Source organism: Trichosurus vulpecula, chromosome 7, assembly GCF_011100635.1.
Source record: "Trichosurus vulpecula isolate mTriVul1 chromosome 7, mTriVul1.pri, whole genome shotgun sequence".
NCBI classification, from domain to species: domain Eukaryota; kingdom Metazoa; phylum Chordata; class Mammalia; order Diprotodontia; family Phalangeridae; genus Trichosurus; species Trichosurus vulpecula.
The window spans coordinates 42,625,131-42,648,173 of NC_050579.1; the positions used below are offsets into that span (position 1 = coordinate 42,625,131).

At 47.1% G+C, this 23,043-nt stretch overlaps 1 protein-coding gene across 1 annotated transcript in view; it reads right to left on the reverse strand.

Annotated features, from left to right (window-relative positions):
- Nucleotides 1-1,853: 1,853 nt before the first annotated feature.
- Nucleotides 1,854-23,043, reverse strand: part of GAS2L2 (growth arrest specific 2 like 2) — a 24,210-nt gene continuing 3,020 nt past the window's right edge. Inside the window, exons 2-7 of the mRNA XM_036768157.1 lie at nucleotides 12,320-12,749; nucleotides 9,585-9,826; nucleotides 8,896-9,003; nucleotides 4,948-5,044; nucleotides 4,172-4,424; nucleotides 1,854-3,471 (exon numbers count right to left, since the gene is read on the reverse strand). Of these exons, the coding sequence (XP_036624052.1) occupies nucleotides 1,854-3,471; nucleotides 4,172-4,424; nucleotides 4,948-5,044; nucleotides 8,896-9,003; nucleotides 9,585-9,826; nucleotides 12,320-12,749 (2,748 nt within the window). The remainder of the gene's footprint in view (nucleotides 3,472-4,171; nucleotides 4,425-4,947; nucleotides 5,045-8,895; nucleotides 9,004-9,584; nucleotides 9,827-12,319; nucleotides 12,750-23,043) is intronic.

A 23,043-nucleotide genomic window follows, 5' to 3' on the forward strand; every position in this document is an offset into this window, starting at 1 on the left:
CCTCCCCCCCCAGTCTCTGTTCCTCCTCTCCAGGGTTTCCGGCCATAGGGTCTGGAAGTGTCTGTAAAGCTTGTTGCGCTGTTATGGGAAGTCAGATTAAAAAAAAAATCAGGGAGCATTTTCCCTTGTTTCTGTACTGAGGAGTGAGTCGAATCTATCTTTGGTAGGAGGATGATACCTGGACAGCTCCGGGGTGGGGGGTGAGGGAAGGGGCTCAGTCCTGGAGCCCTAAGGTTTCCAGAGAGAGTGAAGAAGCAGAGCCCAGAGCCTTTTCAAAGGACAGGCCGGCTGCCAGTACTGGCCAACTGGGCTCAGCCAATGAACAGAAATTCGAGGACGGTGTATTTAAAGAGAGGCATATGGGAGAGCTAGTAATAATTTCAGAGAAGGAGATCCATAGGATGGAAGTTTATCTGAACTACATCCCCTACTCATGTACTTCATTCAAGGCATTCAGATGGATGTCTTGTCTCCTAGTTTTCAAAACCAATCTGCCCCTTCCCATTCCACTCTTCCTCTGGGGAACATATTATAAAGCAGTACTATGTAGAGGAAAGAACATCAGGTTTAAAACCAGAGGACCTGGATTCAAATCCCAACTCAGCTTCTTACTAGCTGTATGACCTTAGGTAAGTCACTTAACCTCTCTGGGCCTTGGGTTTCTTCACATTGGATTAGATTATCTTTAAAGTCTCATTGAAGTCTAAATCCACTGAGAATCCATTGTCTAACCTGGATTCATCCTGTTTAGGTCAAACGCTTTTTTTATTCTTTGTCCCACTCCCTAGACCCACCTATAAGACCAGCTCATAGCCTGTTATGAGCTGAGAGACTTTATGAGTTTTTAAAACATCATCCCACAGATCCCCAAATCCAGATCCCAAACTACCCTGAGAACGTTCAGTTCTTTTTAGACACAAAAGTTCACCTACCCATTTACTCCAACCCTCTTCCCCTTCCAAGGTTCTGATGTGTCCAGCCACTTCCTAGGTGGAATCCCTGAGTCCCCCCTCCTGTAGTGTGGGGCACTATAAAGGCACCCGGTTTGGAGTTAGGAGGCTTGGGTACCAATCCTGGCTCCAAGATTAACTATGTGACCATAGGCACACTAGTTCACTCGTGAATCATAGTTTGCGCAGCTGTGTGAGAGGAGTAATCACTGAACTTGTTTCACAAGGTTGTAATCCAGAAAAATCTTTGGCAAATTTCAACTACTATAGAAATGAGTCTCTGTCCCTGCCTCTTCAAAGGTTGAAGAGGGAGGCAGGCCCTGACCAGTGCCATAGTGGAAGGACCCTAAGATGGTGACTGGAGGTGATTGTCTGTCTCCAGAAGACTAAGAAGTGAGGAAACAAGCATGACTCCCCATGTCAGTGTTCTGGGGCAAAGCTCAGTTTGCCTTCTGTTAGTTATGGCTCTATACTTGATTTCCAGCCAAAGACTCAGAGAAGGACACATGTATTAGCCTGCTCCAAAGACGCATGTAGCTTTAATAATTTAATTGGGAGAAGAGCCTCAGGCTTGATCCAGAGGTCTGGAGATAAAGGGAAGAGGGTCAGGAAATGGCTCCTGGTTGGAGGACAGGAGGAGGAGCCACACTAGGTTATAGCAGTTTGGAAGTCTCCCCTGCCACCTTCCAAAATGGAGCATGAAAATGAGGATGCACAATAGAATGGACCGAAGCAATATTTGAACTCTGGACTTTTTAGCTCAAACCCTGGGGCAAAGATTGGAAGGAGGGAAACCTCCCATCTGGGGGTGGGGTGGGGTGGGAGAGTCAGAAATCTGAAAGTCCCTCCCAGCCCCCATCTCCACACACTGAGCAGAGGGAGTGACCAAGGTTGGATACCATTTCAGACCCAAGACTCCTCATCATCCTGTGGGAGCCAGGATGGACCAGCAGGTTGTGATCTCAGGCTTTCAGTGGACAGGCCAGTGCTGACATCTGATGGGGAGATCTCTTCCTCGTCCACTGAACCCCCATCTCCTGCACTGCTCAGCTGAACCTTCAACCTAGGGGCGGTAGGAGGCACCCGGGGTTGGCTCTGGCGGTAGGCCAGGGGAGTGGGAATCCGGGAGGGCCGCTTTTCTGGACGGTGGTCTCGACGAGGTCGGATCTTGGGTCTCAACTTTAGCTTATAAATGGATGGTATCCTCTCTGGCTTCTTCAACATCCTCCTGCCTTTCCCTGTGGGCACTTTGGACTTTTCCAAGTCTGAGGTGGGTATGGGTTGAGGTATTTCATTGCCATTGGTCTCAAGTAATGGGGCCCTAGACTGGCCTTCCTGTTCTCCTGGAGCTGGCGCTTTTTTCACTTTTGTGCCTCTGACCCTTGCACCAGCCTTCCTTCCCATCCCATTCCCTTCCAAGCTCCTGTTTTCCTCTGAGTCACACTTGCTCTGGGCTATGTCTAGCTCGGGAGTATGCATGGTGGGCATCCCCCAGCTACCCATGTCCACCTTGAGGAGGGCTGGAGGCTCTAGAGCCAGTTCTCGAATGACACTATCATAAGGAGCCCCAGGCACTGGCCACCGTGCCCCAGGGTGGGGAATGTACACACCACTTCGAGGAACATGCTTTGCTGAGGGCTCCGTGGGGCAAGGAATCACTCCTGGGTGGGCCCCTCTGGCCTCTAGAACCTCGATATTGGTCAAGATCTCATCTTCCAGGCTCTGGTACAGTGCCTGTTCCTTGGCTTTGTCAATGGTCAGAGTGGTAAATGTCTGTCTTCCGTGCTGGTGCCTGGGTGGATGGTCTCTTACAGCCCCTGTTACAGTGCCCAGTGTCTGATCCTGGCCTCTTGACCTCACCTCCAGGGACTGATTTCCATTTCTGAGCTGAGGGGTGTTTCTTCCCCCAGCTTTGGCCCTTATGGTTGTGGGGTCTCTCCCTGTTTCTGTTGTAGGAACTGGGATACCATTTCCAGATTCTGGGCAACTAGGAGCTGAGCAGATGGGGATCTTGGTGACCCCTTTAATAGGGGAAGAAGATCGAACAATCCCAGTGTCCTTAAGTTGGGAGGCAATGATTCTTGGTGCCTGATCCTGGGAAGGCTTCCCAGTACCCAGAAGGGACTGTTTGAGGGTAAAGGGCTTGGATAGATTGGAGGAACCAGGTAGGGTAGACAGAACTCTTCCCAGTGATTCTTTAGGAGCCATCTCAGGGGCTGAGACCCTCTGAGGAGTAGAATCAGTGACCCATCTTTCTTGGATGTCCGTCTCTCCAGGGCTCCAGTGGGCAGGGGTCCCTCCCCTGAAAGCCTCAGGTGAGCACCTGCCTTTCCATTGTCCTAAAGGAACCCGCTGCAAATCCTGGCCTGTTCGTGTCAGTGAGGACTGGGATTTGGGGAATACATCTCCAGCTGGTGATTGCCGACAGGACGAGATTTGTGTGAGTGAGGACTGGGATCTGGAGGATATGTCTCCAGCTGGTGACAGCTGATGGGATGGGGTGGATGATCTTTCCCGGCTCCTGCAATAGATTCAAGGGGTTCTAGTAGGGTAGTCTCATCCAGCCCCTTGCCTCTGGGGAAGATGGCTTCTCCCCAACCCTCCAAAGACCTCTTATTCTGGAGAAAGAGGCATCCTCACCCTATCTTCCTTGCTCACTGGGTGAGATGCGTCCAGGTGAAATCTATTCAGCTCTGATTTCATTATGTTTTGTTGCCCACTGGATAGAAATGGACTAATCTCCACCCTTTAGGATAACCATCTTCTCCCTTTGATGTGAATATGATAGTTGTCTCTCCTTCCACTTCTCCAGGCTCAATATTCTCTCACCCCCTCACTTCCATTATTTTCCCCACTGGGAAGGGAAAGAGTTAGAAGACTAGGTAGGTCTGGCTTTCTGACTCTTCCCAAGGGTGTTGGTGAACAGCACTAGGTCGGGTGTCAGAGACCCTGATTCTACCAATAACTTGAGTCAATCTTGAAGCTGAGGAAGCTGGACTGGATGACTTCTAAGAGTCTCTTGTAGATCTAACATTTCATGTTCAATAATGATGAGCAGGAGGGGGTGATGTCAGGGAAAAGGCAAAAAATCAAGTGTCCAGGATTGGGGCGTAGAGGGAAATGGGAAAGAGGTGAAAGGGAGACTGGGGAGAACTAGGGAGTTGTTCTGAGAATGGGGGGTGCCAAGGGAGAAAGGGAGATACTCTGTTCCCCCTCCATACCTCTGAGGTGCAGCTGTCTCTCCTGGAGACCCTCCACCTGCCCCCCACCTATCATGAGGTCTTGGGGAGCAGGAGGTGGGATGTCGCAGCTTGCGGCCTGGAGGTGTATATGTCTTCCAATCCACTGGGGGCAGAGGGCTCTGGGAGCGGCTGATGGTCAGAATGGGCTGAGGTTGTGCAGGACCCGCTTGTACTCTCACCTCATGCTGTACTAGGGAAATCTGCGGCTTCTGGGGGCTGCCCATCTTGTGAGCTGCCAAAACAATCCCCACCAGGAGTGGGGGAGCAGAGAGGGGGAAGAGGGCTCAGCATCCGCTGATATCACCCACCCCCACCCCGTTATCATCCTTCCATTCCCTATCCCACTTCCCACACTATAGAGACCCAAAGAACTAGACCCTCCCTTCTCCCTACCGGATTTAAGTAGCATCATCTCATCTATCCCAGTGTTTGGTTGCCACCTGGTGGTAGTTCTTGGAATTTCAACTACTCCCTCTACCAGCTTCCCATTTACTTCTGGTGGGTCTTCAGGACTCTCAATCGCCCAAGACCATGACTCCCAGCCAGGCCTCCAACCTGCGGTTCTCTAGAAGCTATTCTCTCTTTTTCTCGGGGTGAAAGGAGCTATCCAGCCCCCAGTACCTCCTCAAAACTTGGGGATTAGTCCTGCTTCCTGTCCCAGGACCCTCTACCATGCCCTCCCCTATGCCTTCCACCCACTACAAAGAGGATGGCCTTAGGTAGAGGAGTGGCCTCAGTGGCTGGAAGAGACTCACAGAGAGAGGTACATCGGCAGGGGTCGTGTTTATCCAGGTAATGGCTTAGTGTGTCCCAGCCACCCCCTACTCGGACCATCACGTGACTTCGCAAGATCTGCCAGGGATAAAGGTGAGATTAGAGGGGAGAGGGATGAAGGGACCAATGTCCCACCAAGACTTGGATCAGGACTTTGCCTTAATGCTGTGCTACCACAGAGGACCTGGGCTCATGCTAAGGAACATCCCAACAGGTGAGACCTCCCAGCTTGCAGCACATGTCTATGTATGTCCTTCAATGCACATTTATTTCAACATGTATTTGTGAGAGAATACTCCAAGCAGTGAAAGAGCAGCTATGGGGGCACACGGGTGGCTATGTGGCACAGTGGTAGAGTGCCAGGCCTGGAGTCAGGAAGACTTGTGTTCAAATCCGACCTCATATGCTATTAGTGCTTTGTGACCCTGGGCAAGTCACTTAACCCTGTTTGCCTCAGTTTCCTCATCTGTAAAATGAGCTGGAAAAGGAAATCACAAACCACCCCAATACCTCTTCCAAGAAAACCTCATATGGGGTTGCAAAGAGTCAGACATGACTGAAATGATTGGCCACCACCAACAATTATATGACACTTTAAAATTTGCAAAGTACTTTATAACTATAATATCTCATTTTATCATTACAACAACCCCAGAGGGTAGGCACTATTATATTACTTAGAGTTTCCTCATTTATAGATAAGAAAACTGAGGCAGATGCTAAATGATTTAAGTCACAAAGGTAATGGGTGTATGGGGCTGGATTTGAGTTCAGATCTTCCTGATTCCCGATCTAGTACTCTCTCTACGGTCACCTGGCTGCTTCTGATAGGACACCCAATGCCCACCCAGACTTGGCTTGGGGCATCGCCTTGAGCTGTGCTGCCATGGAGTGCCTCATGCTAAGGGATGTCTCAACACGTGTGACCTCCCAGCTTGCATCTCATGGACATGCACAAGTCTTTTTTAAAATTGATTTTTATTTTCAACTCCAAATTTCTCCCTTCCTCCTCTCTTTTCCCTACCCACTGAGAGGGCAAGAAGGCAAGAAATACTATACTCCATATACATATGAAATCTTGCAAAACGTATTTCTGCATTAGCCACGGATGCATGTCACACTCTAGCCTGGAAGGGATCAGTGAATACAGTTCGAGGACTCCCTCCTTCATCTGTAGGCTCTGTTGGGTGAACTCCCACGGATATACCCATTCTTGACGTCAGTGGCCATTTCTCAACATTTCATGTAGTGATCGGTTTGGGAAACTCCATCCTTAATTCCCCACTCTGCTTTAATCTTGATTGTCTGGCTCACGTGAAGGGGCACTTTGGTTTAGCGGAAAGAATGCTGAACTTGACTTCACATTCCACATCTTAACAAGCCTTTGCTTACAAGTCACCTGACCTCTTTGAGCCTCGGTTTTCTGACCTGTAAGATGGAAGTGATATTACCCGTAGGATCTACCTCACCAAGGTGTTCGTATCTAATGAGATGATAGACATAAAATCAACTGGTAAATGCTGTATAAATGACATTTATGATTTCCAGATTTTACAGTGGCTTGTGTTAAGACTCAAGAAGGAAAAGCCCTCTCTGGGCATCTGCCCTTCAGCCTGTGGTAAAAGGCATCCTTGAATTTGCAAAGCTGACTATAGTTCAGCCTTTACTCCTTTCCCTCCCCTCTACCTCCCTGTTTCTGCTGAGGATGCCACCATCATTGCAGCCACCCAGGTCAATACTCTGAGTCATCTTCTATAACTCTTCTGTCTCCCTCAACACAGTAGGCAATCAGTTGCCAAATCTTGGCATCTCTGCCATTACACCGTCTTACATCCAATCTCTTTTTTCCACTCATGCCACAACCACCCAAATTCAGGCTCTTATCACTTCTCGCCTGGCCTCTTACAAGAGCTTCCTCAGTTGTCTTTCCGTATCCAGCCTCTTCCCTCATCGTCCACACAGCTGCCATGTTGACATTCCTAAAACACCATTCTGACTCTGTGACTCCCTTGCTCAAAAATGCTCAGTGGCTCCCTGTCGCCTCTAGGATAAACTACAAACTCATCTACCATTTAAAGCCCTTCGCAATCTCAATCCAACCTATGTTTCCAGGCTGGTTACATATTGCTCAGCATGCCCTATGGGTCCTTCCTTAACTGACCTCCTTCCCAGTTCCTCATTCACGACAATCTTTCTCTCGTCTCAATGCCTTTGCACAGGCTGTCCCCGATGCCAGTGACATTCTCCCTTCTCTTCTCAACCCTAGTATCTAGTTCATGCACCACCTCCAGCGATGCGTTTCCTAATGCTCCCCTCCCCCAGTTGTTAGGGATCCACCCTCTTGGTACTTGTTTTGCATACATCCTTTATTTCTCTGTATAAGTGCCAGTCTCCTCCCCCCACCCCCAACCCCCCAGTGTAAGCTCCTTGAGGGTAAGAGATATTTCATTATTTTTCTTTGTTTTATCATTACCTAGTGCAATTCCTGACACATAGTAGGCACTTAATAAGTACTTTTTAAATGTTAAATGAGAAAACACAGGCGGAAAGGGATTGCTGGTCCCTAGCTTTCCCCAGCCTACATTTTTCTGCCCTCTATTGGCTTCATCTCGACCTAGTCTTCTTGGGATCCTGCCCTGGGACAGCTGCTGCCATCCTCATTTGTAACCCGTTCCCTAAGCCCAGGCCTAGGTAGGATGGGGTAAAGGAAAGGACTTTGGCCTTGGAGGTGGGAGAGCCCTGGGCTTGGGGCCAGGCTGACATTGACTGGCTTAGTGACCTTGGGCAATGTCATTAACCCCTTCAGAGCCTCAATTCCCTCATCTACATGTTTCAAACTAGAAAGGACTTCAGAGACCACCCAGTATAACCCCCTTATTTTACAGATTAGGAAACCGAGGCTCAGGATGGTAAAGTGATTTCCTCAAGGTCTTACAGTTAGAAAATATTGAGGATTTAAACACAATACCGCTGTCTACAAAGCCAGTGTGCATCCCACAATACAACATGGCCTTGATCTCGAACATGCACTCTCACGTGTAATATGGATTGTAGCCCAGACCCCAATCATTGACCTATCTCTTCCTCACTATGTATGTTTGCCACTTATACACACACATATGAGTATTCACACAGACATATATATACACACAGAGTATGTCGGAGGGTTTTTCCTATTGGTGTGAACATCTGACCTTCCGACTTTGCCCTTGGGCTCAGTGCATATAGGGGCCATGTTCCAAAAATACAAGTTACACACACAGACAGACAGACACACACACACATCTACATACATACAGATATATGCATATTTACATACACATATACATTTACCAGCAGGAAGCATGAATCCAGTCTCACCTGTTACCACATGGATCTTTCCCTCCTCTGCCTTGGGCATGAAGGTGAGTTGGGTGAGGGTGCTGTGGGAAGTCAGTACCATCCTCCCTGTATCCCTAAGCTCAGCCTCTCTCCAGATGGGAAGGGTTGGCCAGCATTCCTCCTCCTATGGGCATCTTGATCCAGCTGCCACATGGTTGGAGGGGCTTCACAACTCTCTCAGGTCATGAGTCTCCAGGAATTATCTGAGAGGCTCCTGACTCCCTAGCAGAAGTATCACTCAATTCCTCCCCTCAAGATACTCAGAAAGTGACTCCTCTTCTCCTTACTGTATCTGTATTAACTGCCCACTCCCTAGCAATCTGAAAGAACAACCATTCAGTCTTACTCTCTACCTCAGGGTACTCCCTCCCTTCCCTACCACCTCCCATCCCAGCCCAGGAGAAGTGGTGTGAGTCTATGCCAAAGTACCTCCCAACCTTGGCTGAGGAAGTCTCCTTACCAGAGGAAGCAGAGAGAGGTTTTTAGACCATCCCACCCACCCACCTACCCTTACCCCAACTCCCACCAGCTTTCCGGCAGGAACTCACCCTGACAAAGATGAGTGTGTTGGAATCCCCCACTCGGTATTTTCCTTCAGACACCTTGATCATAGAGAACTGCACGGGGCAGGTACAGTGACTCACCAGATTTTGCACCTGCAAGGAAAGGCAGGAAGTGAGCTCCCAGAGGACTCCCTGTATTCCCCATTAGGAGCACTTCTCTAAACTCGATCTCCATCCCATTCCTTCTCTCACACACACATGCAGGGCTGAGAAAGGAGCAGCAGAACTATGGAGTATTGCTGCATTTCTCTGGTAAGCTTACTCAAGAGATCAGCTGAGACCTAGGCTCAGAGCAGGAGGGAGCAGAGAGCAGTCATTACCAAGTGGTTCAGGAGGAGCAGGATAAATTAGAGGGTAAAATGTCTAAGGGACTTTAGAAAACCTTCATTTTCACAGATAGGGTCTAGGGAGGAGAAGTGATTTGCCTGAGGTCACACTCACACAGCAAGTCAGTGACAGAATTAGTGACTCGATCCCAGAGCTCCTGCCTTTCTGGTTCTGGGAAACTAGAGAGATCAGTCACCCCAAGAGCTGTCACAACTCTGGACCTTGGCACCTCCCCCCACCATGGTAATCATGTGGTGGTGGTGGGGACTGGTGGCTGGGAGGGAAGGTCAGGGAAGAATTGAAGGGTGTATGTAGTTAGCCCTTCCTCCTGCCCCTGCATCCCTCACCATTTGGTCCAAGTTTTTGAAGTGGCAGGCTTGGCGGGCAGGGGGAGCTGGTGGAGGAGGGTCAGGTGGGGGCAGGGCCAGCTCCTGCCGCAGCTCCTCCTCAATTTCCTCCTCCAGATGCACCAGGGTGGGAGCTGCTACCCCAAACCTCCAGGCTTGCCGTCCCAGCTCCAACAGGCACAAAACCACATGTTTTTCGTTCTTCCTAAGCACCAGATCCTCTGTCTCAAACATCAGCACCTCTGTGGGCCAGAGAGGAAGGGAGATTAGCAGGGGGTGGTCATCTAGGTGATCAGTCTCTTCCTCCTTTTCCCTTTCCTTCTTGGAAGAGTGACCCTTCTAGGAAAAGGGGAGATTCTTGGGGTGACCATTGTCAGGCTTTCAAGGTAGGGTTAGGGCTCAGCAAGACATATGGGATCTTAGACTCCTAGAATATCGGAGTTGGGAGAGACTTGGGAGATCATCTTTACACCTTTATCTTGGGGAATCTATTTTACAGATGAGGAAACTGAGGCCCATTTCAAAGTTCAAAGAGACCTCGGTGGTCATTGAACATTTGGGTTATGTTATCTCCCAGGTGGGAGGAAACAGAGCCTAGGATGGAGTCCTGGCCTTGGAGTTAGGAAAACCTGGTTCCAAGTCTTGCCTCTATCCTATCCTAACCTATCCTGGTTGTGTAAACATAGGCAAACTACATAGCCTTAGAGAGTGCTGTAGGCAACTCCCTAAGACTGTAAATTTCAGATGTATTATAACTGCATCTGTGAAGGGGATTTCTACAATGAGTTCCCCACATTGATATAATAATGCTCCCCCCAACCTACACCCATCCAAAAAAATCCCTTAAGAGCACGATATTCAGTTCAGCCTGAAGACAGAGGACTGGACAAAATGGGGTCCACTTGACAGAAAAGGATGGAGTTTGTTAAGGAGCAGCAGGTTACCTAAAAGATTGCCATTAGAAGGGTAGCTATAGGGCTGTATCAAGAAAAGGGTTAATCTCTCATGGTACCCTCTTCATCCCAGCTTTTCACATTCTCAAATTTTTTTCAATTTAATTCGACAAGTGACTGTTTGCTGTTAGCATCCTTTTAACAGCACCTAAAAGATGCTGTGAAGCACCTTCTAAGCATTTAAGATGCCAAGATATAGTGGGTGGAAAGCTGGGCATCAGTCAGGAAGGCTTAGATTCAAGCTATCTGACACATACTGGCTGTGTGACCCTAGGCAAGTCACTTAAACACTGAGTGCCTCAGATAATAGATACATAGATCATAGAATCATGGACACAGACTTGGAAGGAGCCTCAGAGATCATCTGGTTCAACCTCTTCATTTTGCTGATTTGGAAACTCAGGCACAGGGAGATAAGTGCCTTGTGTAAGGTTACATAGGTGTTGAGCATCAGGGGCAGGATATGAACCCAGGTCCTCTTCTGACTCCAAAATCTGTGCTCTGTCCACAATACCATAACTTCCTGATTGGTAGAGAGAATTTCCTCATTGGGAGTTCACCATGTCCGTGAAATCACAGATCTAGCACCCCACAAAATAAATAAATGAATTAACAAGTAAGCAGATAGATGAATGAAAAAGCAGATATAAAGATGAATAGCTAATGAATGAACAAATAAGTAGATACAAAAAAGGATAGAGATAGATAGACAGGGATGGATAGATAGGTAAGTAGGGAGGTGGATAGACAGACAGACAGGCAGATAGGTAAACAGACAAATAGGAAGAGAAATGGAGACAGACAGACAGATAAATGGACGAGATACTGCTAAGCACCGGGGTTACAAAGATGAAACTAAGACCAGCTCCTGCCCTCAAGGGGGTTACAGGAAACAGTTGCTTCCTTTTTTCACCCCCACTTCTGAAATGGCATTAGAAGTATGAGGAAGAGAGATGTGGGTATAAGATATGAGTGGTTTATTACAATTTGGCACAGACAGAGCCCCAAGAGGAGAACAGGGATCTTTGGATTGGACCCTGAAGCTTGCTCTGTGTGGGTTTTCCAGGGTCAATGGAGCAGCGATGGCCTTTAGTCCCCGGAGATAATCTGCATTGGGGTCTGACCTCTGGGGATGGGCTTCGTTGGCTGTGAGGGGTTCACAACATCTAACACTTTTGAAAGAGGAAGTGACTTTCAGTGGCTACGAGGTAGGACAGAGACCTTGGTCACTATCTAGGCCAATCATTTCAGTGTTTGTTTTATTGCTTCCTATGAGATAAAGGAACTAAGACCCAGAGAGATGAACTATCTTAGCAATGGTAAGTGGCTAGTTAACATAGCTAGTTGATTACTAGAAACCAAGACTCTCCGGTACCAGTCTTGTGCTCTTTATAGAACACCGGCATCTGTATACTACTTGGCAAAGGGCTTTTTACACCTCAGCCCACTGAGGTAGGTAGGGTAGAGTATTATTCCCATCTTATAGATGAGGAAACTGAGGCTGTGAGAAATTAAGTGACTTGCCTAGGATCACAAGGCTAGTCATTATTTGAGGCAGGATTTGAATTCTTCTTGACAAGTTCAGCTTTTGTCAAAAAGAAAAAAAAACTGGCAAGTTACTTCTTTCTAATAAGTTCAATTCTCTATCCGCTATGGCACCTAGTTGCCTCTAGCTGAGCTAGAACACAGGTCTCCCAGGTGCCAGCCCCATGCTCTTCTCATTATACTCTATTGGTCTCCAAAGAAGCCTTGTCTCAGGGTGGGTCATGATGAGGTGTTTACCTTTGATGCCCATCTCCTTCCGGCACCATTGGATGAAGTTGGAGATATTGTCCCGAGCCTGGAAGGTACCTGGCTGGGCTGCCCCATTGCAGCAAACCCCAGATCTGGGCAGCCAAATTTTCTGGGCCAAAGCTGGAGATTGGGTCAGGAAGTCCTGCGCAGCTTGGGTGACTGCATTGGCATGTTGGCACAACAGCTGGCCGGTCTCCAGCATCTCCAGGAAGTTGGCCGAGTCAATATCCAGCTCGTAGAGATTCCTAAGCCAGTCAGCCAGGTCCTCTTTCATTGCCTCTAGGTACTGCTCACTGGACTTAAAAGGTCGAATGCTGCGTATTGGGGGATCTGGGAGTCCAGACATTGTCCTGCCACTGGGTTGGGACCTGGAGGGGCTGGTGGCGAATGACCCTTCACTCATCTTCCAAGTCTTGACCTATGGGTCAAACCTAATGCTACTTCCTTGGTTCCTGATCTATTAATTCAAGTCTGGGATCTTTTCCCTTCCCTGCGTTCCTTCAACCTCGCTATCCCTGGGGCCCTGTGACAGGCTGACCACGCTGGGAGATTCCCTTCTGAGCTGCTTCTATGCTGATCCTGACCTCTCTGATCTCCTCTCTCTCTCTCTCTCTCTCTCTCTCTCTCTCTCTATTCTTTCTCTCTGTCTCTCCTCTCTCTCTCTCTCTCTCTCTCTCTCTCTCTCTCTCTCTCTCACTCTCTCTCTCTCTCTCTCTCTCTCTCTCTCTCTCTCTCTCTCTCACCCCCTCAGAACTCCATTCGCCCCATTCTGCTCACTCTTCAGGATCCATCTCCATGGCAAAACTAGTTCCAACCCCACCTCCCCAGCCCACTGGATTCCTGAATTCCTTCCTGAACCTTCCCTCTATCTCTCCCTTCCACACTTAGTTAACTGGTATAACTACCTCACTCTTCTAGCTGCTGAGGCCATCCTGAGGACCTGCTACCACTGCAAGGGGACAGGTTGGGGTGGTTGGCTTGCTTTCCTCCCCTAGGAGCTGCACTGGTCAAGTGAACACTCCTCTCCCCCCACCCACCTCCAATACTACCCTGGGTGGCTGGATCATTCCTGCTGGGCTTTGCCTCCACGCTCTCTCCTCTCCTAGGTGACAGGGGCTGCTACAAACACTCCCTATTAACCCCTTCAGGATAGTCACTGGCAGGCTCTGGCTAGCCTTGCTCCCTGGATTAGGGTACAGAGAGAAGAGAATGAGACCCAGGATACTCACCCCCTCTACTGGGATAAGTGTAAGTAAATTTCATCTGGTAGATTCTTGTGATTTTTTTCTGACTTGTGGGACTTGTGGCAGAAAGGCCTGGCATGACGAGAGAGGGTGAGAGGTTGGAAAGGGGAGAAACTTGAGGGGTGAAGCAGGACTGAACGGATTTCTGTAGATAACATATCTTCCCTTCGTCTTTTTGCCTCTCTGTCTAGCTCGCTATTTGTCTCTGTCTTTGTCTGTCTCTACCTGGCTATTTGTCTCTCTCTGCCTCTGTCTCTGTCTGTCTTTGCCTGGCTATTTGTCTCTGTCTCTGCTTGGCTATTTGTCTCTGTCTCTCTGTCTCTGTGTGGCTATTTGTCTCTGTCTCTTTGTCTCTGTGTGGCTAGTTGTCTCTGTCTGTCTGTCTCTGCCTGGCTATTTGTCTCTGTCTCTCTCAGTTTGTCACTCTACCAAGTCTGCTTTATTTAAAAAACAAAACTAGGAGCTCTCCCTCCCCCTACTTTCCCTCCTTCTCTCTGTCTATTCAAATCTTTTAAGACCCAACTCAGGACCCACACCCTCTGGGGAGAATTAACCCTTCCCTGACTATCCTATCCTGCTTCCTCTGAAGAGATAGAACTCCAGGTCTATGCTGGGCAGAACATTTGTCTGATATTTCCAGAGCTTCAGGCTCTGAGAAAGTAAGGGATAAGTAGGCACTGAACCCAATATACCCAATGTGAGAATCACTGCTGGTCTATTCCACCTTGGGTAGTGCAAGTGACTCCCAGCTCTCTCTAGACTCTTTCTTTCTAGGATGAGACTGGTTCACTCATCCCATCTATGCCCATGATGGTTGGTTAGGGTGATTCTTCAAAAGGGTGAGCTGCAACTTACTCTTAGTGTCCTGGGGGTGGCCTTGGTATTTAGGGAGACATATTTTGACTTCTCAGTCCCTGCTGCTGTGCTTCCCAGTTAAACAAATCAGCCAAGATGACGACTTTTAATTAGGAAACATTTACAAATAGGAGCCCAAGCTATAATAATCATAAGTTTTTCCATAGACCTGTTCACACTCCACCACTGAGGCCCATAGGACAGAGCACAAACTTACAAACCTGTTCACACTCCGCCGCATAGGAGACACATAGGAGAGAGCACAAACTTATAGAAACAACATGAGTAGAAAAGCCCATGTCTGGGTTCACGTCTCTGGACTAGAGCCCCCAGTGTCTTTGTTTCTTTAGGGAACAGTCTGTACCCTTTGTCACCTGCCAGGCTGTATTACTCCTCTTTCTGGGCTTCTCCATTCTGTTGCTGATGTAAGTAAACAGCAATCTTAAGCCTGGGATCTCCAGAGCTTCCCAGCCCTCCTTTCTTGGCTTGGTGCTGAGGCAGCATTATACTCTTTCAAAGAAAATCAGTTCTGCAACTGCAATGCTAATCAGGTTAACTCGCTGGACTGTGAGACGTTTCACCTCTCTTGAACCACAGAGGTCAGTGAAGGGCAAGGTAGATGAGCCTTCCCTCACTCAAGAAGTTAATGGTGCTAGAGAGAAAGACCTATCCCGTCAGTGCTTCAAACAGCAGTGAATTCTGCTATCTCCAATCAGCTCCCAGCATCAGAGCCCTCTTCCATTCAGATTAGCTCCCCACATTAACTACTAAGTCTCTTTGTAGTCAGCTTGTCTCAAATGGGGTCAGCTCAAAGCAGCTGCTATTATTTTCTGTTTCTGCTATATTTCTTTACTTCTGTTGGCTATCTTAGCTCTGTGGGCTTTTATTTTCTGTATTCTGTATGCAGCTTCTAATGGGACCTCATGCGTCAGTCGACCTATTACATATAAATTAGCTTCTGGAAAACAATGAACTGCAACCATCTTTACCATCTTTCAGTAATTTTGCTTCTGAGGGATAACTTTTCTCTCAGGTCCTCTCAGTACCATCTGTGTCTCTCATAAAGCTGTTTTTCTCTGTGTTTATCACAAAAATATCCTTTTTCTGTACCTTTCAGTAAAGAAATGTTTACATAAAAAAGGGCACTACCTTATACATATATTGCTAGTTATCTTTTCACTAGCTTCAGGAGAAACCTGGGTCCAAATTCTATATCTGGAAAAGGACTTATATGTACAAATTTTTTATAGTCACACTTTTTAAGAACTGGAAACTAAGAGGTGCCATCAATTATGGAATGGTATCTAAATGTAAAAAAGTGATGGCATATAGATGTAAAGGAATGCTATTGTGTTATAAAATAGGATGAAAGAAATGGTTTCAGAGAAAGTTGGTAAGATTTGTGTGAACTGATACAGAGTGAGGTGAGCAAAGCGAGAACAATTTATATGATAAGAATATTGTGAAGATGTACAACTTTGAAACACTTAGGAACTTTGATCAAGGCAATGACGAACCAATATTCCTGAAGACTCATTATGAATCATGTTACCTAACTCCTGACAGAGAAGTGATGGACACAAGATGCTGAATGAGCTCTGACATCGGCTAACTGTAGGACCATGCTCGTCACTTAGCTTCTTTGTGCCTCAGTTTCTTCAGCTGTAAAGTTTAGATAATAACAACTGTAGTACCAACCTGACTGAATTATTTTTAGGGTCAGAGGAAGTCATGTAAATGAGTGGATTTTGCTCACCTTAAAAGGCTCTGCAAATGTCAGTAGTTGTTACTATTAATTTTATTACAAATAGGATCCCCAGTCAAAAGCAGGGGCCAGGCTGGAGATGGACAGTCTGAGGTCAGGTGCTATGTCCACCATCATAGTGGAATAAGTGCTATATTCACAACGGCCCAGTGGGGTGGAGCCACAGAAGAACTATCCATGGTGCTGGAAAGCCTTTCTCTAGGTATATTTACAATTCCTGGGTATCAGTGCAACCCTATGGAGTCTCTAGCCATCATCACATTCTCTCACTATTTGACTGACTCGCATCCTTTTCAGATTATACATTTCCTTGATGCTGTCTGTTAATCCATGACTTGCATGTAGGTCCTTAATGGAAATATTCTGCAGCCCACTATGAAGCAATGAATAGGGGAAAGAGCACTGGCTTTGGAGTCAAATGATCTGAGTTCAAATCCTGCCTCTGACATGAATTATCTAAGTATGGGACCATGAGCAAGTCTCTTAACTAGCCTGGACCTTAGTTTTTTCATCTGTAAAATGAAGAGTTTGGATTAGATGGCCCCTTTTTAGCTCTAGCGCTGTGATCTGTTACTCTTTGGATCTCCCACAACTTTGATTCTTCTGATGTTGACATTCCAGGACCTGCAGCCATATAGCATCACCAAGGGGACACTAGTAAACAATGGCTTCTTACGCACCTGGCATTATACTAAGTGCTGGGGATAGTCAAAAGACAGTCCCTGCTCTCAAGGAGCTCCCAATCATTGTTGGGTACCAGGTAATAGACTATAGATATGTTATCTCAAGACCAGCCTCACTAAGACCAGAAAGGTTCATCATGCATAAGTGATGAGCAAACCCAAGTGTTCCTTTGGTGTTCATGCAATGTCTTGAGACCTAAAGGAAGGTCCCCAGCACATTGGGCAGACCATCTTCAGAGGAGTTGTGGGAGTTCATGGACAATGGTCACACAGAGTTAGAGAATGTGACTGGATTGTGATCTATTCTGTGTAAGAAAAAAAAACAACCCTGTCTCTGAAACCAAAGGTCCTTTGAATGATTACTATGTGGTAAAGGGATTATGATTTGTATCAGACAGAGATGGGATTGATGGGGATGGGATCTGAACCCCCAACAGGAAAAGACCATGTCTTTGGGATCTGGACCCCAAAAAAGGAAAAGCTCCTGGACTTTCCTATGAGGCCAAGGTCTAGACTGCCACTCCTTGATTCCATTTAGACCCCTTCCACATGGCACCCGGCCCTTCTGGTCCTTCTCTGTTACCTCCCAGTCACCCCAGATTACTTGGCCACTCCTAGATCCTTCCCACAGTCTTTCTGTATATAAGGTCCATCTTGCCTCTCATTAAAATGCTCAGATTCCTTAAGAGTCTGGCCAATGCTCAAATTCAGTCTCGCTGGCTTGTCAATACAAGTGTCACGATAGGGTGGATTCTTAAATAAACCTTATCTCTGGCTGAAAGAAGCCTCAAGTCGAACTCATTCCAGGAAGGACCTGCATTGCTTGCCTTTGTATTTCAGGGTCTCAATAGGATGATAGGATGATATATTTAAACTTGGAAGGGAGGCCACGTAGTCCAATACTCTCATTTTTGCAGATGAGGAAACCAAGGGTCAGGGAGGTAGAACAACTGTTGGCTCACAGATGAGCTGGGATGTGAACTCAGGTCCTATGGCTCTAAATCCAGTACTTTTTTCATAATGCTACCCCCACCCCGCCCCGCCCCGCCCCTCCCCTGCCCAAATCCTTGGAGGTATAGAGTAAATATGTAACTGAACTAGCTAATTTTATTAATGGTATAAAGAAGCAACCACGAGAGTAATTATGGATCTGATTCATTTCTATGAAAGTCAGAAGAAACATGGAGACTATGAGAATGGACTTAGTTCCTGCTGGAAAAAAAATATTAACCAGAAATACAGTGATTGTGGGAATGTGTTAAGTCTGTTGTGTTGCCTGTGTGAAAGTTTTCTGTGAAAATCACCAAGTTGCTGAGTTGCCAGGAAATGGATAAAGGGCTAGTGACCACAGAAAAGACACCCTGCTGAGAACAACCCTAGGCAAGGACCCCACCCAGCTTGAGGCCGCCACAGATGGAAGTTGGAGACAATGAAGAAAAGGAACATCACAAGAAGGAGGGGGAGACAAAAGCTGGGGATTGTCCCAGGCTTAGCAAAAACTTAGCAGAAGAGAGAAAGCATTGGAGTTAGTGAAAGGGTTTTTTGAGCCAAAGCCAAATAGAACTTTTTGAATAGAAAGGATCCCATGACATGGGCTTGTGGGAGCATTCTGCAGTAAAAGATTGAATCCCACAAATTCACTGGGGAGGGGCACATAATACTCCAAGACTCTATACTCATTGGCTCTTGTACCCTAACTTCACTGAAAAATCCCTCTTTCCTCTTAATTCTTGCCAGTGGTTGACAAAATTCCTCAGCCTCAAGTTTGCAGTTAAAGAAATAGTTCAATTGATTAAATTAGCAAAAGTATGATAAAATCGAGTGTTAGCTCCAGGTATCACAGAGCACATTTCCCACCTCCAAATGGTTGGGGTCTGGTTTTGATCCCTTCACTCTCCTGAGTTGAGAACATGAAATCAGAAGGTCTGCCTGTTTAATATTCAGCATCATAGGTACTGGGACGGAAGAGAGAGGGATAGCTTTCAGTCATGCTACTTGGATGGACACTAGCCATCTAAGGGGCAGCTACCAGCAGTCTAGCAGGGTGGTCTTTTTGAAGTGGAACATTGCTGCTTGGATGAATGGAAAAGCACATTGTGGGCTCCTCAGGCCTCTGGCTCCTCCTAGCAAGAAGAGAGTGAAGGGGTTTGTCTCCTGCAATGTATTGAATTGTGCTTTTGAAATCACAGTAGCTGTCAGGAGGAAGGAGGAAAATCTTCCCAAAGTTTTCCACCAGCCCAGGTGAAGGCGAGCTGTAGGAAGTAGTCATGGCCTCCACGACATCCTCAAATGCCATTTTTCTCTCTGTCTTGTCTCTTTCAAAATTCCTAGTTCATGGTGCTTCCATTCCACATCTGTGGTCAAACCAATCCAGACCACTGCCAGAATCATTTGGAAAGTGTCTCAGTTGACAGTCCCCATGGAAGGACTAGCCCCAGAGTCCCAGGGCTATGCCTCTAACAGGTCCATTCTCTATCCCACTAATAGAAGGCTTTGCAGCACCAGGCAGGGAGAGCTTGGATCTCCTTTGGGAGTTTACCCGTCTAATAACCATTGATTGCACATGCATGTGTGACTAAATGATTAAATGATTAATTGTCTGGGTAAGTCTGGGTGAGTGTGCGAATGCATTCCTATTGGAGCTGATAGCACTTCATAAATAATAGATTCTTGCTTCATTAATAAATCTTCAAATGGAAGAATCTCGTGTCTGGGGATGATTGCTATCTCCTTTCCTTGGTTTTTGTATGTTTAACATATTTGCCTAATTGGTGGCAACAATACTAAATCAATGCTCATTTACTTTGGGGCCCTGACAACTTGAAAAGTATATGGAGAAGAAATGGACATGGAGGAAAAGTCCAAAGAAGGAAAGAAGACCCAGCAACAAGAGAGAAAGAGAGGAAGGGGTGGGGAGGGGAAACTGCCACACAGCTCAGAGCCCAAGAAGGAAATCAGGATGGAGGGAAGAATGGATACTATTCCTGGATGTTTCGGTCATAAGAGGCAAACCCCAGACAAGGGAGGAGGAGGTGGCTTTTCTCTCTCTGCCTTGTTCCTCCTCCTTCCCTATCCTATACCTGTAATCTGATAATATTTCACATAAATATGTGTGTATGTGTGTATATGTGTATCTGCCTCTCTCATCTGTCCAGCTGTTTCCAACACAAAAAGCATTTATTAAGCACCTACTTTTTGCCAGGAACTGTACTAGGTGCTGGGGTCATGAAGAGAAAAAGTTCCCATCCCCTTGGTTCCAGAACTGTGCCCCAAAGAGACCCCTTCTCTCCTCCATGACCTCAGGGAGCTTCCATTCTATTGTTTATAAGTCTGTTCTTTCATAGCACCCATCCAATCAGCATATGTGAGAAAGTATATACAGGGTGTTTCAAAAGTCCTTTGTGCAGTTTTAAGCTTTTAAAACTGTGCGGACTTTAGGGAAACTCCCCCATATACTTGGTTTTTTCATAATTAAATGTTTCCTTTGGTTTCTGTTGGAAATAACAGATGGGATTGCCTTAGGACAGGGATTCTGTGTGTTTGCGTGTATGTGTATGTGTATGCATGTGTGTGCTCGCGCACGTGCGTGATGACTCGTGCATGTATTTCCTCAGCCTGGGAGCTTCCTGAAAGTGAGGATAGTCCCCAGATCACCCACCTGCAGGTGAACCTGTATTGGAAGATTAGGAATGTCACCGGAGATCTTTCTCTTTTTGCCTTAAGCTCCACACTTTTGTTGGACCGCCATTTAGACTAGGCTTGTGTCTGATTCTTCAGGTTCTTCCATTCTCCTTCATCTGGGAATGTTGTCCTTCAAGGAGGAGGAAAAAAAAGGGACACAAAATGGAGGGGTAGGGAGATCATGATGGGAAAAAGATGGGAATGAGGGAGAGGAAGGGAACAAAGAGGACCCTGGGGCCTGGGGTTTCCAGGCACCCAGGAAAAGGAGGCCCTTCCTGGCCTAAGACTCTTGGGAGAGGAAGGTTCTAACTCCATTGTTTGTGACCCAATAGTAGCTGTGGTGATGAAACCAAGATATGCAGGGATGAGGGAAGTCCTTGTCACTCCTGCTCTCTAAGATGGGGTAGGGGACACATCTGAGGTAGGGTGAGGAGCGTGGGGAGGAATTCCCCAAGTGGCACAGAAATAGCTAAAGAATGGATAAGCGGGGCAATGGTGAGTAGGGCAGGAGGGCAATTGGAAAGAAGTGAGCAGGGCCCTCCTTGACATACAGTTGTATTTCCCATAGGAACTTGGGTTAGAGGGCTGTCATGGCAACCATATTCTCAAGATCCCTCTCAATCAGCCTCCTCCTGAATCATTCACAGCAAATGTTTCATCCCAGGTTAACTGACAACAGATCCTCACATCCCTCTCATTTTTCATCATTGGTGTTTGACTGAGCCAAAGAGAATGAAGGGGAAAACTTTTTAGGGGAGGGAGTGGGAGAAGTTTTGGGGGTGATTGAGGGAAGGGGAAGAGTACTCCATCCTGCCTTCCAAGACTAAAGAAAACGGTGGAGTGTCACAATAGGATCTGCGAATTTAAGACACAATTATTATAATATGAAAGATGAGTTGGAGAAGGAAGTAGAGGCAGAAAGACTTTAGGAGATTGTTCTAATAAGTGACCAGTAATTAGGCTCAGGGCAGCTAGGTGGTGTAATGGATGGAGCACTGGGCCTGGAGTCAGGAAGACCTGAGTTCAAATCTGGTCTCAGACACATACTAGCTGTGTGACCCTGGGCAAGTCACTTCACCCTGTTTGCCTCAGTGTAAAGTGAGCTGGAGAAGGAAATGGCAAAGCCACTCTGGTATCTTTGACAAGAAAAACCCAAATGGGGTCACAAAGAGTTGAACCTGACTGAAACGACTGAGCAGCAACAACTAAGGAAGCCTTGTATAAGTGTGGTGGCAGTGGGCATAGAGAGGAAGGGGACAGGAGAGATGTTATAGACTGTGTGGCAATGTGGGAAGGGTCATCTATCCATCCTACTCTTGCAGACAATTGGCATTTGCCAACGTACTATGTACAAGTCCCACTTAATGTCTCTGGGCCCGTCTCCTTACCTGTAAAATGAGACAGTTGAAGATCCCTCTCAGCTCTGAATCTCTAGTCCTGTAAATATGTTTAGGGCTTGTCAGCAGTTCTTGGGACTTTGTAAGGTCTGCTACACTAAGTGGACAGAGGTGAAATCCCTGTGATTTCTGTTTCTGAATTAAAGTGTCTCAAAAGTAGGATGCATCCATTACTCCGAGTTTCTCACTTGACTTGTGGTCACGGTAGAACTCATTAGTTCTTCTCCTGCCTGAGATCTTAGTGGAGAAAAGCTAGGCTAAGGGTGATATGGTACTGAGGTTTCCCCTTCCCTGACTTTGTAGGCCTGAAGATCCCTCTGTGGAAAAAGGAGCCAGGAGAACTCCTGGATGAAGAGGCAGAAGAGGGTGACAATGAAGAGGAGGAGGACTCAGATGAGAAGGATTCAGATGAGGCAGAGAAAACTTCCCAGAAGGAGGGAGAGTACTGGGAATCTGGGCAGGAGCTTCAGCATGGCGATGGGAAAGACAAAGGCTCGGTGTCTTACAGCCCTCTCCGCCAAGAGTCCAGTGGGCCCGAGGTGTCGGGCCTGAGGCGCTCTGAGAGTGGATTCTGGACCTGGCTCAGTCCCCTCACCCTCTTCTCCAACCTGGCCTTCCCTGTGGACAGGTGCTTAGGAAAGGGAGCCTGGACTCCCGACTAGTTCTCCTGTTTCTGGAGGTATCCGACAGGGCTGGGCCATTGGAGAGAAAGGAATTGGGTACTCCTTGGTTTCTTCATAGGGCTGAAAATCCAAAGGATGCTACCAGTCTTGGGAAACAGCAGACTTCTCACGGGGTGGGGTGGGGGGAATGTGGTGGGTATCTTACAGGATCATAGGTTTAAGAGTCTCTTCATTTTACTGTATTCCATATAGTATGGCTCTATCCCTCTGAACCCCTTACCTACCCTTGGGCAGTCTAAAATGGGGGATGGGGTAGTGGTAGGAGGGAGGAATCTCTCCTTTCAAGTCCCTTAGATTAGCAAGGCCCAGAGGAGCAGGGTTCTGGTATTGGCTTGAATGAGGCAATGCTGACTCCCATCTCCCTCCATCCTGCATCCACCAGGAAGAGGATCCTGCCAGGAGAG